This window comes from Mustelus asterias, chromosome X, assembly GCF_964213995.1.
Source record: "Mustelus asterias chromosome X, sMusAst1.hap1.1, whole genome shotgun sequence".
NCBI lineage: Eukaryota > Metazoa > Chordata > Chondrichthyes > Carcharhiniformes > Triakidae > Mustelus > Mustelus asterias.
In genome coordinates, this window is record NC_135834.1 from 7540856 (window position 1) to 7557610 (window position 16755).

Here is a 16755-nt window from a genome sequence, read left to right on the forward strand (position 1 = left end):
TAAAACATAGAACAGTGCAGCACAGGAACAGGCCCTTCAGCCCATTACAGCACAGGAACAGGCCCTTCAGCCCATTACAGCACAGGAACAGGCCCTTCAGCCCATTACAGCACAGGAACAGGCCCTTCAGCCCATTACAACACAGGAACAGGCCCTTCAGCCCATTACAGCACAGGAACAGGCCCTTCAGCCCATTACAACACAGGAACAGGCCCTTCAGCCCATTACAGCACAGGAACAGGCCCTTCAGCCCATTACAACACAGGAACAGGCCCTTCAGCCCATTACAACACAGGAACAGGCCCTTCAGCCCATTACAGCACAGGAACAGGCCCTTCAGCCCATTACAACACAGGAACAGGCCCTTCAGCCCATTACAACACAGGAACAGGCCCTTCAGCCCATTACAGCACAGGAACAGGCCCTTCAGCCCATTACAACACAGGAACAGGCCCTTCAGCCCATTACAGCACAGGAACAGGCCCTTCAGCCCATTACAACACAGGAACAGGCCCTTCAGCCCATTACAGCACAGGAACAGGCCCTTCAGCCCATTACAGCACAGGAACAGGCCCTTCAGCCCATTACAGCACAGGAACAGGCCCTTCAGCCCATTACAGCACAGGAACAGGCCCTTCAGCCCATTACAGCACAGGAACAGGCCCTTCAACCCATTACAACACAGGAACAGGCCCTTCAGCCCATTACAACACAGGAACAGGCCCTTCAGCCCATTACAGCACAGGAACAGGCCCTTCAGCCCATTACAGCACAGGAACAGGCCCTTCAGCCCATTACAGCACAGGAACAGGCCCTTCAGCCCATTACAACACAGGAACAGGCCCTTCAGCCCATTACAGCACAGGAACAGGCCCTTCAGCCCATTACAGCACAGGAACAGGCCCTTCAGCCCATTACAGCACAGGAACAGGCCCTTCAGCCCATTACAGCACAGGAACAGGCCCTTCAGCCCACTATGTTGTGCCGAACATGACGCCAAATTAAACTAATCCCTTCTGCCTGCCCTTGCTCCATGTCCCTCTATCCCTCGCATATTCATGTGCTTATATAAAAGCCCCTTAAACATCCCTATCGTATCTGCCTCCACCGCCACCCCTGGCAGCGCATTCCAGACACCTAGGCTGGAATTTTCCGGGGCAGGCGAGGCGCGCAGAACGGAAATCTCTGTTGGCCTTGGGCAGGATTTTACGATCTTGCCCGAGCAAGGTTGTAAAATCCCGCCCCTAGAGTCATAGAGGTTTACAGCATGGAAACAGGCCCTTCGGCCCAACTTGTCCATGCCACCCAGAGTTTACCACTAAGCTAGTCCCAATTACCCGCGTTTGGCCCATATCCCTCTATACCCATCTTACCCATGTAACTGTCTAAATGCTTTTTAAAAGACAAAACTGTACCCGCCTGATGCACTATCAATTACGACGCGAAGAACAGGAGCACACCCTTGTAGCTTACCTGGTCTAGACTGAGGCAAGGAGGAGGGACCATCACCTTTATACCCCACTCTGGGTGGAAAGGGAGGGCTCTCAGGTGGAAAGGGAGGAGTCTCAGGTGGAAAGGGAGGAGTCTCGGGCCAGGTGCAGCATGGGTGTGTCCAGGCACATACATGTAGTAACAGTGGTTCACCACACCGCCTCTACCAATACCTCTGGCAGCTCGTTCCAGACACTCACCACCCTCTGTGTGAAAAAATTGCCCCTCTGGACACTTTTGTATCTCTCCCCTCTCACCTTAAACCTGTGCCCTCTAGTTTTAGATATGCCCTCTCGTTTTAATTTACCACTCTCAATATAAAAAAACTTGCCCCTCGCATCTCCGTTTGGACTTTCCCCCTCTCGCCTTCAGTGCGTGCCCCCCAGTATTAGACATTTCAACTCTGGGAAAAAGATTCTGACTGTCAACCCTATCGATGCCTCTCAACATTTTATAGACTTCCATCAGGTCTCCCCGCAGCCTCCGCCACTCCAGAGAAAACAGCCAAGAGAAATGTTTCACCCAGCTCCTACTGGTTTCTTTGAATGGCTGGAGTTGGGGTGAAAGGATCTGCTTCTCAAAAGCAGACTGAACTGAAACTTTCTTGATTGAAGTAATCATTGGAATGCATATTTCTGGGCCTAAAACTCAGTTACAGTTCTCAATTTTGGCAGCCAAACGCATAACAAAGCTACAGCGACCACATCTGCAGTAAGTGTTGGCTGCTTGAAAAACTCCGGCTCAGAGTTGATGAGCTGGAGTCTGAGCTTCAAACACTGAGGCACATCCGGGAGGGGGAGACTTACCTGGACACTGTGTTTCAGGAGGCAGTCACACCTGTCAGAGTAAATAGTTTAAATCCTGCCAGTGGCCAGGGACAGCAGGGTGTGACTGCAAGTCAGGCAGGTAAAGGGAACCAGCAGTCAGGAACTCAGGAGCCTCAGCCCTTGACCCTGTCCAACAGGTACGAGGCACTTGCTCCCTGTGTGGATGGCAAACAGGGCTGCAGGAAGGATGAGTCAGCTGACCAAGGCACCATGGTTCAGCAGGCCATTCAAGGGGAGGAAGTAAATAGGCAAGTTGTAGTTGTAGGGGATTCTATTATCAGGGGGATAGATAGGATCCTTTGTGAGCAGGATAGAGTGTCCCGCATGGTATGTTGCCTGCCCGGTGCTAGGGTGCGGGACATCTCTGACCGGCTTGAAAGGATACTGGAGAGGGAGGGGGAGGATCCAGTTGTTGTGGTCCATGTTGGTACCAACAACATAGGCAAGTCTAGGAAAGAGGACCTGTTTAGAGATTATAAAGAGCTAGGATTCAAATTAAAAAACAGGTCCTCAAGGGTCATAATCTCCGGATTACTGCCCGAGCCACGTGCAAATTGGCATAGGGAGGCAAGAATAAGGGAAGTTAACACGTGGCTGAAAGAGTGGTGTGGGAAAGAAGGGTTCTTTTTCATGGGACACTGGCATCAGTTTTGGGGCAGGGGGGACCTATACCGTTGGGATGGTCTCCACCTGGACCGAGCTGGGATCAGTGTTCTGGCGAAGAGAGTAAATGGGGTGGTCAATAGGACTTTAAACTAGAGATTGGGGGGGAAGGGAAAGTCAGGGAACCAAGAGGTGAAGGAATCAGTGGGAAGCGTAGCTGCTTAGGATTACAAAAAATCACGAAAAGACAGCACTCAGGAGAGGTTACGATAGTCCCCATCTCACAAAATATGACACAGTGTCTGGAAAGGCTCAGTAAACCAAGGTCCACCACACTACGAAAACAAAAAGGGACGGTCAATAGGGAATTAAAGGTGCTATATTTAAATGCCCGCAGTGTCCGGAACAAGATAGATGAGCTTGTGGCCCAGATTGTGACTGGCAGGTATGATGTGGTAGGCATCACAGAGACGTGGTTGCAGGGGGTTCAGGACTGGCAGTTAAACATCCAGGGATTCACAACCTATCGAAAAGACAGAGGGGTGGGTAGAGGGGGCGGGGTTGCCTTGTTAATTAGAAATGAAATTAAATCAATAGCACTAAACGACATAGGGTCAGACGATGTGGAGTCTGTGTGGGTAGAGTTGAGGAACCACAAAGGCAAAAAAACCATAATGGGAGTTATGTACAGGCCTCCTGACAGTGGTCAGGACCAGGGGCACAAAATGCACCACGAAATAGAAAGGGCATGTCAGAAAGGCAAGGTCACAGTGATCATGGGGGATTTCAATATGCAGGTGGACTGGGTAAATAATGTTGCCAGTGGACCCAAAGAAAGGGAATTCATTGAATGTTTACAGGACGGCTTTTTGGAACAGCTTGTGATGGAGCCCACGAGGGAACAGGCTATTCTGGACTTAGTGTTATGTAATGAGCCAGACGTGATAAAAGATCTTAAAGTAAGGGAACACTTAGGAAGCAGTGATCATAATATGGTAGAATTCAGTCTGCAATTTGAAAGAAGGAAGGCAGAATCAGATGTGAAGGTTCTACAGTTAAATAAAGGTAATTACAGGCGCATGAGGGAGGAACTGACAAAAATCGACTGGAAGCAGAGCCTAGTGGGAAAGACAGTAGAACAGCAATGGCAGGAGTTTCTGGGAGTAATTGAGGACACAGTGCAGAGGTTCATCCCAAACAAAAGAAAGGTTATCAGAGGGGGGATTAGGCAGCCATGGCTGACAAAGGAAGTCAGGGAATGCATCAAGGCAAAAGAGAGAGCCTATAATGTGGCAAAGAGTAGTGGGAAGTCAGAAGATTGGGAAGGCTATAAAAACAAACAGAGGATAACAAAGAGAGAAATAAGGAAGGAGAGGATCAAATATGAAGGTAGGCTAGCCAGTAACATTAGGAATGATAGTAAAAGTTTCTTTAAATACATTAAAAACAAACGGGAGGCAAAAGTAGACATTGGGCCGCTCCAAAATGACGCTGGTAATCTAGTGATGGGAGACAAGGAAATAGCTGAGGAACTTAATAAGTACTTTGCGTCAGTCTTCACAGTAGAAGACATGAGTAATATCCCAACAATTCAGGAAAGTCAGGGGGCAGAGTTGAATATGGTTGCCATCACAAAGGAGAAAGTGCTAGAGAAACTAAAAGGTCTGAAAATTGATAAATCTCCGGGCCCAGATGGGCTACATCCTAGAGTTCTAAAGGAGATAGCTGAAGAAATAGTGGAGGCGTTAGTTATGATCTTTCAAAAGTCACTGGAGTCAGGGAAAGTCCCAGAGGATTGGAAAATCGCTGTTGTAACCCCACTGTTCAAGAAGGGAACAAGAAAAAAGATGGAAAATTATAGGCCAATTAGCCTAACCTCAGTTGTTGGCAAAATTCTAGAATCCATCGTTAAGGATGAGATTTCTAAATTCTTGGAAGTGCAGGGTCGGATTAAGACAAGTCAGCATGGATTTAGTAAGGGGAGGTCGTGCCTGACAAACCTGTTAGAGTTCTTTGAAGAGATAACAAATAGGTTAGACCAAGGAGAGCCAATGGATGTTATCTATCTTGACTTCCAAAAGGCCTTTGACAAGGTGCCTCACGGGAGACTGCTGAGTAAAATAAGGGCCCATGGTATTCGAGGCAAGGTACTAACATGGATTGACGATTGGCTGTCAGACAGAAGGCAGAGAGTTGGGATAAAAGGTTCTTTCTCAGAATGGCAACCGGTGACAAGTGGTGTCCCGCAGGGTTCAGTGTTGGGGCCACAGCTGTTCTCTTTATATATTAACGATCTAGATGACGGGACTGGGAGCATTCTGGCCAAGTTTGCCGATGATACAAAGATAGGTGGAGGGGCAGGTAGTATTGAGGAGGTGGGGAGGCTGCAGAAAGATTTAGACAGTTTAGGAGAGTGGTCCAAGAAGTGGCTGATGAAATTCAACGTGGGCAAGTGCGAGGTCGTACACTTTGGAAAAAAGAATAGAGGCATGGACTATTTTCTAAACGGTGACAAAATTCAAAATGCTAAAGTGCAAAGGGACTTGGGAGTCCTAGTCCAGGATTCTCTAAAGGTAAACTTGCAGGTTGAGTCCGTAATTAGGAAAGCAAATGTAATGTTGTCATTTATCTCAAGAGGCTTGGAATACAAAAGCAGGGATGTACTTCTGAGGCTTTATAAAGCACTGGTTAGGCCCCATTTGGAGTACTGTGAGCAATTTTGGGCCCCACACCTCAGGAAGGACATACTGGCACTGGAGCGGGTCCAGCGGAGATTCACACGGATGATCCCAGGAATGGTAGGCCTGACATACGATGAACGTCTGAGGATCGTGGGATTATATTCATTGGAGTTTAGGAGGTTGAGGGGAGATCTGATAGAAACTTACAAGATAATGAACGGCTTAGATAGGATGGACGTAGGGAAGTTGTTTCCATTAACAGGGGAGACTAGGACGCGGGGGCACAGCCTTAGAATAAAAGGGAGTCACTTTAGAACAGAGATGAGGAGAAATTTCTTCAGCCAGAGAGTGGTGGGTCTGTGGAATTCATTGCCACAGAGGGCTGTGGAGGCCGAGACGTTGAGCGTCTTCAAGACAGAAATTGATAAATTCTTGATTTCTCGAGGAATTAAGGGCTATGGGGAGAGAGCGGGTAAATGGAGTTGAAATCAACCATGATTGAATGGTGGAGTGGACTCGATGGGCCGAATGGCCTTACTTCCGCTCCTATGTCTTATGGTCTTATGGTCTTATTGTTCCTCTGCCCTGGGTATCAATCATAGAATCTCTGCAGGACAGAAGGAGGCCATTTGACCCATCGAGTCTGCACTGGCTCGTAACATTGCATCTTAGGTTGCACATCTTTGGACACTAAGGGGCAATTTAGCATGGCCAATCCACCTAACCTGCACATCTTTGGACACGAAGGGGCAATTTAGCATGGCCAATCCACCTAACCTGCACATCTTTGGACACTAAGGGGCAATTTCGCATGGCCAATCCACCTAACCCGCACATCTTTGGACATTAAGGGCAATTTAGCATGGCCAATCCACCTAACCTGCACATCTTTGGACACTAAGGGGCAATTTAGCATGGCCAATCCACCTAACCTCCACATCTTTGGACACTGAGGGGCAATTTAGCATGGCCAATCCCCCTAACCTACACATCTTTGGACACTAAGGGGCAATTTAGCATGGCCAATCCACCTAACCTACACATCTTTGGACACTAAGGGGCAATTTAGCATGGCCAATCCCCCTAACCTACACATCTTTGGACACTAAGGGGCAATTTAGCATGGCCAATCCACCTAACCTCCACATCTTTGGACACTGAGGGGCAATTTAGCATGGCCAATCCACCTAACCCGCACATCTTTGGACACTAAGGGGTAATTTAGCATGGCCAATCCACCTAACCTGCACATCTTTGGACACTAAGGGGCAATTTAGCATGGCCAATCCACCTAACCCGCACATCTTTGGACACTAAGGGGCAATTTAGCATGGCCAATCCACCTAACCTGCACATCTTTGGACACGAAGGGGCAATTTAGCATGGCTAATCCACCTAACCTGCACATCTTTGGACACTAAGGGGCAATTTCGCATGGCCAATCCACCTAACCCGCACATCTTTGGACATTAAGGGCAATTTAGCATGGCCAATCCACCTAACCTGCACATCTTTGGACACTAAGGGGCAATTTAGCATGGCCAATCCACCTAACCTACACATCTTTGGACACTAAGGGGCAATTTAGCATGGCCAATCCACCTAACCTACACATCTTTGGACACTAAGGGGCAATTTAGCATGGCCAATCCACCTAACCTACACATCTTTGGACACTAAGGGGCAATTTAGCATGGCCAATCCACCTAACCTACACATCTTTGGACACTAAGGGGCAATTTAGCATGGCCAATCCACCTAACCTCCACATCTTTGGACACTGAGGGGCAATTTAGCATGGCCAATCCACCTAACCCGCACATCTTTGGACACTAAGGGGCAATTTAGCATGGCCAATCCACCTAACCCGCACATCTTTGGACACTAAGGGGTAATTTAGCATGGCCAATCCACCTAACCTGCACATCTTTGGACACTAAGGGGCAATTTAGCATGGCCAATCCACCTAAAGCGCACATCTTTGGACACTAAGGGGCAATTTAGCATGGCCAATCCACCTAACCTGAACCGTTTTGGGTGAAATTGAACCTTGACCTTTGTTTTTTTCTCTCTCTGCATTGACCAGCTGGCCGCTGCGGCCGCCACCTCAGCAGGGACGGTCTCGGAAGATGCACTCGATGAAGACGAAGAAGGAAGAATGTCGCAAAGCTCGTCCGAGCTGTCCAAGCTCAGCTCCAAGAGTGCGAAGGAGAGGAGGAACAGGCGGAGAAAGCGGAAGCAGACGAGGGGTCATTCGGAAGGGGAGGAGAAAGGCGATCACGAGAAGATCTTGAAATCTGAATCGGACAATGGAATCAGTAAACTCGGCCGGCATCTGATGAAATACCCCATGAACCAGGTACAGTCATTTCTTTATTTGTTCTGGGTGTTTTGCTGTGTCACATGTGGGGTGGGATTCTCCAGCCACGTTCGTCCCAAAATCCTGCCTGTGGTCACCGGACCTTTCTTCCGGGTGCTCCGATTCCCATGGCGGGGCGGGACAGGAAAACTACCCCCCCGCCCAAGGTGTTTCTTTTATTTGTTCATGGGACATGGGCATCGCTGGCTGGGCCAGCATTTATTACCCATCCCTGAGGGCATTTAAGAGTCAACCACATTGTTGTGGCTCTGAAGTCACATGTAGGCCAGACCGGGTAAGGACGGCAGATTTCCTTCCCTAAAGGGACACTAGTGAACCAGATGGGTTTTTCCAACAATCAATGGGAGTTGTCACAGTCACCGTTACTGAGATCTGGAGCGGGATTTTCCAGCCGCGCTCGCTCCAAGACTGGAAAACCCCACCCAAGGTCAACGGACCTTTGCGTGGTCCGCATCCCGCCCACTACGATTCCGGCCTTGGATGAAGTTTTGCACATTCACCCCGAGTCTGCGTCGGTTTCTTCCGGGTGCTCCGGTTTCCTCCCACACTCCAAAGATGTGTAGGTTAGATGGGTTGTAGGTTAGGGGGATTGGCCATGCTAAATTGCCCCTTAGTGTCCAAAGATGTGCAGGTTAGGTGAATTGGTCATGCTAAATTGCCCCTTAGTGTCCAAAGATGTGCAGGTTAGGTGGATTGGCCATGCTAAATTGTCCCTTAGTGTCCAAAGATGTGTAGGTTAGGTGGATTGGCCATGCTAAACTGTCCCTTAGTGTCCAAAGATGTGTAGGTTAGATGGATTGGTCATGCTAAACTGTCCCTTAGTATCCAAAGATGTGTAGGTTAGGTGGATTGGCCATGCTAAATTGTCCCTTAGTGTCCAAAGATGTGTAGGTTAGGTGGATTGTCCATGCTAAATTGTCCCTTAGTGTCCAAAGATGTTTAGGTTGGATGGATTAGCCATGGGAAATGTATGGGGTTGTGGGGAGAGGGCCTGGATAAGGTGCTCTCTCTGAAAGTTGGTGCAGATTTGATGGGCTGAATGGCCTCCTTCTGCATTGTAGGGATTCTGTGATACTATGTGTTGAAGATATCAGTTGGTAACAAAGCTTACATTCCCAAGCTTTTAGGTTCCTCATCTGGAGCAGGGCAAACTTGACCTTGAAACCATGTCACTGATATTTGTGAGTCAAAATTACTGTTTTGGTCGACGGGTTACAGGAAGTGTTCTTGTTGTTGCAGTCTCAACTGAGCATCCTGGGGTCCCCGAACCTAACCAGGTTCGACAGCAAAAGTAGCATCTTCAGCATCCGAGACCGCAAGGAGCCTGGCTCGGAGACCGAGTTCGCCGATGATGAACACAGCACGGTGGAAGAGACGGACGGCAACCGCAAGAACTCCCTGTTCGTCCCCAACCGGGAGCCCAACCGCAGGAACAGTTACAGCGGCTACAGCCAACCCAGCAAGTCGTCGAAAATGTTCCCCGTCCTCCCAGTCAACGTGAAGCGGAACAGCACGGTAGACTGCAACGGTGTAGTCTCGCTAATCGGGGGCCCAGGAGCCAACCTCCCCGGCGGACGCCTACTGCCTGAGGTGATAATAGATAAGGCAGCTACTGATGACAGTGTAAGGAAGTCAATAAGTAGATCAGTTTAGGCATGGCGGTCTAATCTCTCTGCATTTAATGTATGCCGCCCTTCCTGTCAGGGGATGCCGTTTAGGAATGGAAGTTCGTTTGTGCACTGAGAACTATATGCACTTCTCCAAATTCTTACCTACTAGTGACCATGCTGAATCGAGAACCTGTTACCCCTCGCCGCCCCCCCCCACCCCAAAATATAATCCCCTTCTGAAAATGACCTAGGATGAGTAATCTTAGAAACCGGAACTCTTTTCCACCCAAGGGAAATGATCTCTTGCGTAGCTCACATATATAAACAACATGGCCGACCCTCCGCTCCCACAAAGCATTTTAACAAACGGCTTTGGACTGCGGGCTGACTCTCCTCCCCTCTTTCTAGTGGGCTCGGTCGATCGTACAGGCCGAGCTTTGTTCCCTCGTGAGCCCGCGTTGGGGATGGAGGCAAAACATGCACCCCTTTGAACGTGGAATGACTTGCGAGTGACGCCTGAGTGGACATGCATCTGTTAAGGGAGTGGTCAATGGTTAAATTCAGTGATTGGACACTCCCGGGTAGAGTCATCCATTCTCGGATGAAGTACCGTTAAGAGAATTGGCGCTCCGGGGCGATCCCAATCCTCCTTAATGGCGGCCCTCACTGGGAATGCAAGATTACTCAATTTACTACAAACGCGACACAGCAATTTCACTCCAGCTGAGATCAGTTCCCCCACACTTCTCGGATGTATTTCTTCCTGTGGCAATCCACGATTGAAGGAATCGATTGAATTCCAAATTGGGTGGAAAAGATTTTGGGCTGAGTACACGGTTACATTCTAAGGCATTTTCTGAGCACCTGCTAACCAGCATTTAACTCCCCCGACTCTCTCTAACACTCCTCCCCACCCCCTCATCCAGTCAGCATATGTACCTTCAGGTCTATATCTGTCGAGCTGGCATGCCTACACAGCCTTATCGAAGCTTCAAGTGTGATGCATGCAGCATGGGAAGTCATTTATACATCGATTAAACAATAGCATTTTTTTGCACTGATCTAAACAGACAGTATCCTTGTTATTTGTTTCCGGGAAAAGTTCTGTTTCATCGGGGGAGGGGGGCAACGGGACGATCTGGTTCAAAAGGCCAATTTTTCGCCATTGGGTGGATTGGCCATGCTAAATTTCCCCTGAGTGTCAAAAGATGTGTAGTTAGGTGGATTGGCCATGCTAAATTGCCCCTCAGTGTCAAAAGATGTGTAGTTAGGTGGATTGGCCATGCTAAATTGCCCCTGAGTGTCAAAAGATGTGTAGTTAGGTGGATTGGCCATGCTAAATTGCCCCTGAGTGTCAAAAGATGTGTAGTTAGGTGGATTGGCCATGCTAAATTGCCCCTCAGTGTCAAAAGACGTGCAGGTTAGGTGGACTGGCCATGCTAAATTGCCCCTTAGCGTCCAAAGATGTGTAGGTTAGGTGGATTGGCCATGCTGAATTGCCCCTCAGTGTCCAAAGATGTGCAGGTTAGGTGGATTGGCCATGCTAAATTGCCTCTTAAGGTCCAAAGATGTGCAGGTTAGGTGGATTGGCCATGCTAAATTGCCCCTTAGTGTCCAAAGATGTGCAGGTTAGGTGGATTGGCCATGCTAAATTGCCTCTTAAGGTCCAAAGATGTGTATGTTAGGTGGATTAGCCATGCTAATTTGCCCCTTAGCGTCCAAAGATGTGCAGGTTAGGTGGATTGGCCATGCTAAATTGCCTCTTAAGGTCCAAAGATGTGCAGGTTAGGTGGATTGGCCATGCTAAATTGCCCCTTAGTGTCCAAAGATGTCCAGGTTAGGTGGATTGGCCATGTTAAATTCCCCCTTAATGTCCAAAGATGTGCAGGTTAGGTGGATTGGCCATGCTAAATTGTCCCTTAGTGTTCAAAGATGTGTAGGTTGGGTGGATTGGCCATGCTAAATTGCCCCTTAGTGTCTAAAGATGTTTCGGTTAGGTGGATTGGCCATGCTAAATTGCCCCTTAGTGTTCAAAGATGTGTAGGTTAGGTGGATTGGCCATGCTAAATTGCCCCTTAGTGTTCAAAGATGTGTAGGTTAGGTGGATTGGCCATGCTAAATTGTCCCTTAGTGTTCAAAGATGTGCAGGTTAGGTGGATTGGCCATGCTAAATTGACCTTAATGTCAGGGGGATTCGCAGAATAAATGAGGGTTACAGGAATAGGGCCTGGATGGGATTGTGGTCGGTACAGACTCGATGGGCTGAATTGCCTCTTTCTGCACTCTAGGGAATCTATGTAAAGAAATGCAAAATGTTTCGACTTGTGGCAAAGTTTTGACCACCAAAACGAAGAGGATTGGATTGTCAACTGATTGGAATGATAAAGGATACTGTCTTTTTAATTATGTCCAGCATAATGCATGAATCAAAATTGTCTTGGTGGATGTTGGTTTTGCACTATCTGTGGACGAGATCACACTCAAACAAGGATAGTAAAGCCCCGTCACAATGGGACTGGTGTCGATAGCGCGTTTTGCTTTCAGAACATTCTACGCTGATTCCTGTCAGCCTCATGTGAACCTCCTTGAAATTACTGCTGTTGGGCGATGCTTAATACATTCATCTTAAATTCCTATCGCTCTTGTTTTCACCAACGTACCTGTTTGAGATGGCACTTCTGAAGGAATTTAAGCCAAGTGTATTAACCATTTGTCCCCTCATATTTCCCAGCATAATTCCAAGACCAAAGGTTTAAAAAGACATCATCGCGTTGTTTTGCTCAGTTGTTTCCTTTTGGCATTCCGGCCGGACTTGGAGTACGTTGTTTTGTGCTTCAAGTATAGGTCTTCAGAATGTGGAAGGCCCAAGTTACATTGCCAGTTCTGTATGGGGCAAGTTAGGCTTTGTGGAGCTCCAAGTACTGGCTCCATGTTAGCATCAATAGACAACAGTCAATTTTTTTTATTATTCATTGGCGGGACATGGGTGTCGCTGGCTGGGCCAGCATTTATTGCCCATCCCTAGTTGCCCGAGGGCAGCTGAGAGCCAACCACATTGCTGTGGCTCTGGAGTCACATGTAGGCCAGACCGGGTAAGGATGGCAGATTTCCTTCCCTAAAGGACGTTAGTGACCCAGATGGGTTTTTCTGACAATGGTTTCATGGTCATCAGTAGATTCTTAATTCCAGATTTGTTTTTATTGAATTCAAAGCTGCCGTGGTGGGATTCGAACCCGGGTCCCCCAGAACATTAGCTGAGTTTCTGGATTAATAGCCCAGTGATAATATCACGAGGCCATCGCCTCCCCAATTAAAGAGATAAAAAGGGCAAAAATCCACGATGCCGTCTGGGGTCTTTTTTGAGCTGGAGTTCATTGCAGTCGAGGTGTCATTCCTGGGAGATGTCCACCGTCCTCTACTCGAAGGTCTCCTTGCAGATGCCCTCTCTGCTACATCTGTGAGACCACGACAGTCGATGGCAAGCAGGAACTGATTCCCGCTGAGACAAAAGCTCTTGTGTCGCATGACTGGAGGAAAAATGAATTGAGGCAGCCACTGTCAACATCCTTGGGGTTACCATTGACCAGAAACTGAACTGAACCCAGCCACATAAATACTGTAGCTACAAGAGCAGGTCAGAGGCTGGGAATCCTGTGGCGAGTAACTCACCTCCTGACTCCCCAAAGCCTGTCCACCATCTACAAGGCACAAGTCAGGAGTGTGAGGGAATACTCCCCACTTGCCTGGATGGTGCAGTTCCAACACTCAAGAAGCTCGATGCCATCCAGGACAAAGCAGCCCCGCTTGATTGGCCCCCCATCCACAAACATTCACTCCCTCCACCACCGACGCTCAGTAGCAGCAGTGTGTACCATCTACAAGATGCACTGCAGCAACTCACCAAAGATCCTTAGACAGCACCTTCCAAACCCACAACTACTTCCATCTAGAAGGACAAGGGCAGCAGATACCTGGGAACACCACCACCTGGAGGTTCCCCTCCAAACCACTCACCATCCTGACTTGGAAATATATCGGCTGTTCCTTTGCAGTCGCTGGGTCAAAATCCTGGAACTCCCTCCCTAACGGCACGGTGTGCGTCCCTACACCACATGGACTGACTGACTGTCCAATAACAATCCTGGAACTCCCTCCCTAACAGCACTGTGGGTGTACCTACACCACATGGACTGACTGACTGTCCAATAACAATCCTGGAACTCCCTCCCTAACAGCACTGTGGGTGTACCTACACCACATGGACTGACTGACTGTCCAATAACAATCCTGGAACTCCCTCCCTAACAGCACTGTGGGTGTACCTACACCACATGGACTGACTGACGTCCAATAACAATCCTGGAACTCCCTCCCTAACAGCACTGTGGGTGTACCTACACCACATGAACTGACTGATGTCCAATAACAATCCTGGAACTCCCTCCCTAACAGCACTGTGGGTGTACCTACACCACATGGACTGACTGACGTCCAATAACAATCCTGGAACTCCCTCCCTAACAGCACTGTGGGTGTACCTACACCACATGGACTGACTGATGTCCAATAACAATCCTGGAACTCCCTCCCTAACAGCACTGTGGGTGTACCTACACCACATGGACTGACTGATGTCCAATAACAATCCTGGAGCTCCCTCCCTAACAGCACTGTGGGTGTACCTACACCACATGGACTGACTGATGTCCAATAACAATCCTGGAACTCCCTCCCTAACAGCACTGTGGGTGTACCTACACCACATGGACTGACTGATGTCCAATAACAATCCTGGAACTCCCTCCCTAACAGCACTGTGGGTGTACCTACACCACATGGGCCGCAGCGATTCAAGACGGCGGCTCACCACCACCTTCTCAAGGGGCAATTGGGGATGGGCAATAAATGCTGACCAGCCAGCGACGCCCATGTCCCACGAATGAATAAAAAAAAGACATGGCCCAGGAAACCAGAAGGTGCCTTTACCTTTCATGCTCATGATGTTCTGCCGTTTGAGACCAGGATCTCTGTGTCGGCTCCCTGTGTTTACATTGCTAAGGTAGTGATCGAATTCAGCGATTAAACTGGAGGAACTGGCGCAAGGACGTTGCTCCCTCCTGGCTTGGCGTACCGATGCAGCATACGGTAAAATGCCTGACAACATCATTTCAATTATTACTCAGTGGGCACATCACTAAGGATTGCTCTTGTTGTCCCCGGATTAAAACCCGTGGCTTCATCTGTTTCAGAACTGAATTTGCATTTTTTTTTAACCAAGAAAAAGAATATTTGCAGTCTTTTAGGCAAAGCACCATTCAAGTTAGAATAAAAATATGCCTTTGAGGACTGGGATGTGCAACAAAAGAACTTGTTGTTAAAACCCATTGGTGAATTCGAAACCAAAACTCGGAGCTTTTCATTTTTGACACTGACTGTTGATTCATTCAGTCTCGGAGCCCCCCTCCCACTCTGCCCTGTGTCCTGGCTAGCCCCCATTCTTACTGACTCATCAGTCTCGTAGCTCCCCCCCGCGCTCCCCCACCCCTCCCGCCAGTCTGCCCAGTGCCCCGGCTATCCCCTATTTATACCATTTTGACCTGTCTCGCTGGGCCACAGGAAGTTTATTTTTTTGACCAAGCAAATAACCAGTTAAAAGAATTCCGATCAACTGAGGGGCAAATTAAAGGGGCACTGCCTGAAACGAAAATGCAAATAGCTTCTGAAACTTGTAACATCAAACCAAAACGTGACGAAGAGGGTCGCTAAGGCTCCCCGGTCCCCAAGGTCGTTAAGGCACCCTGGTCCCTTGGGTCGCTAAGGCACCCCAGTCCCCAGGGTCGCTAAGGCACCCCGGTCCCCAAGGTCGCTAAGGCACCCTGGTCCCTTGGGTCGCTAAGGCACCCCAGTCCCCAGGGTCGCTAAGGCTCCCCGGTCCCCAAGGTCGCTAAGGCACCCTGGTCCCTTGGGTCGCTAAGGTACCCCAGTCCCCAGGGTCGCTAAGGCACCCCGGTCCCCAAGGTCGCTAAGGCACCCTGGTCCCTTGGGTCGCTAAGGCACCCCAGTCCCCAGGGTCGCTAAGGCTCCCCGGTCCCCAAGGTCGCTAAGGCACCCTGGTCCCTTGGGTCGCTAAGGCACCCCAGTCCCCAGGGTCGCTAAGGCACTCCGGTCCCCAAGGTCGCTAAGGCACCCCAGTCCCCAGGGTCGCTAAGGCACCCCAGTCCCCAGGGTCACTAAGGCACTCCGGTCCCCAAGGTCGCTAAGGCACCCCAGTCCCCCGGGTCGCTAAGGCACCCCAGTCCCCAGGGTCGCTAAGGCACCCCAGTCCCCAGGGTCGCTAAGGCACTCCGGTTGATGGGACACTCAGGCACCCTGGTCTCCAAGGTCGCTGAGGCACCCTGGTCCCCAGGGTCGCTAATGCACCCCGTTCCCAGGGTTGCTAAGGCACCCCGGTCCCCAGGGTCGCTAAGGTTCCCAGGGTCGCTAAGGCACTCCGTTCCCCAGGGTCACTAAGACAGCCTGATCCCCAGGGTCACTAAGGCAGGGTCACTAATGCAGCCAGTCCCCAGGGTCGCTAAGGCACCCCGGTCCCCAGGGTCACTAAGGCAGGGTCACTAATGCAGCCAGTCCCCAGGGTCGCTAAGGCACCCCGGTCCCCAGGGTCGCTAAGGCACCCCGGTCCCCAGGGTCGCTAAGGCACCCCGGTCCCCAAGGTGCCCACCGGGCACAGAAGGCCTCAAAGGGCGCCCACGGACTCCATGTGCTCACTCTCTCGGTACAGGAATGCAGCCATGGTAGATGGGCAGACAATGGGGTGGGGTGCCCCACTCCAATCGCCCGCTACCTGGACCTGTTCGTCCCCTTTGGATATGTGCTCAAAATACTCAATGAAACAATGTCCTGGCAATATCATTGGCGTGCTGTGGGCATTGGCATCTGAAACCTGGATTGGAATCCAAGCGACGTGAATAAGTTTTCCCCACCACACCCCTACCCAACCACCTGAAACCACTCCCCGCCCGGTTTTTTTCTTTGTCCTTCCCTCCTTGCCCCTTCTGCTGTCAAGACTTTTCAGGATTCCATGCCCATTGGGCACATGGCCTACTGCCCCCAATTGGTGTCAAGCTGGCAAGAGATGGAAAATAATGGAACGTCAGTGCCGTCGG

At 49.7% G+C, this 16755-nt stretch overlaps 1 protein-coding gene across 1 annotated transcript in view; it reads left to right on the forward strand.

Annotated features, from left to right (window-relative positions):
- LOC144481846 (sodium channel protein type 8 subunit alpha-like) overlaps nucleotides 1-16755 on the forward strand; it is a 639525-nt gene that overhangs the window by 143674 nt on the left and 479096 nt on the right. The window contains exons 10-11 of the mRNA XM_078200997.1: nucleotides 7689-7961; nucleotides 9222-9605. Coding sequence (XP_078057123.1) covers nucleotides 7689-7961; nucleotides 9222-9605 — 657 coding nt within the window. The remainder of the gene's footprint in view (nucleotides 1-7688; nucleotides 7962-9221; nucleotides 9606-16755) is intronic.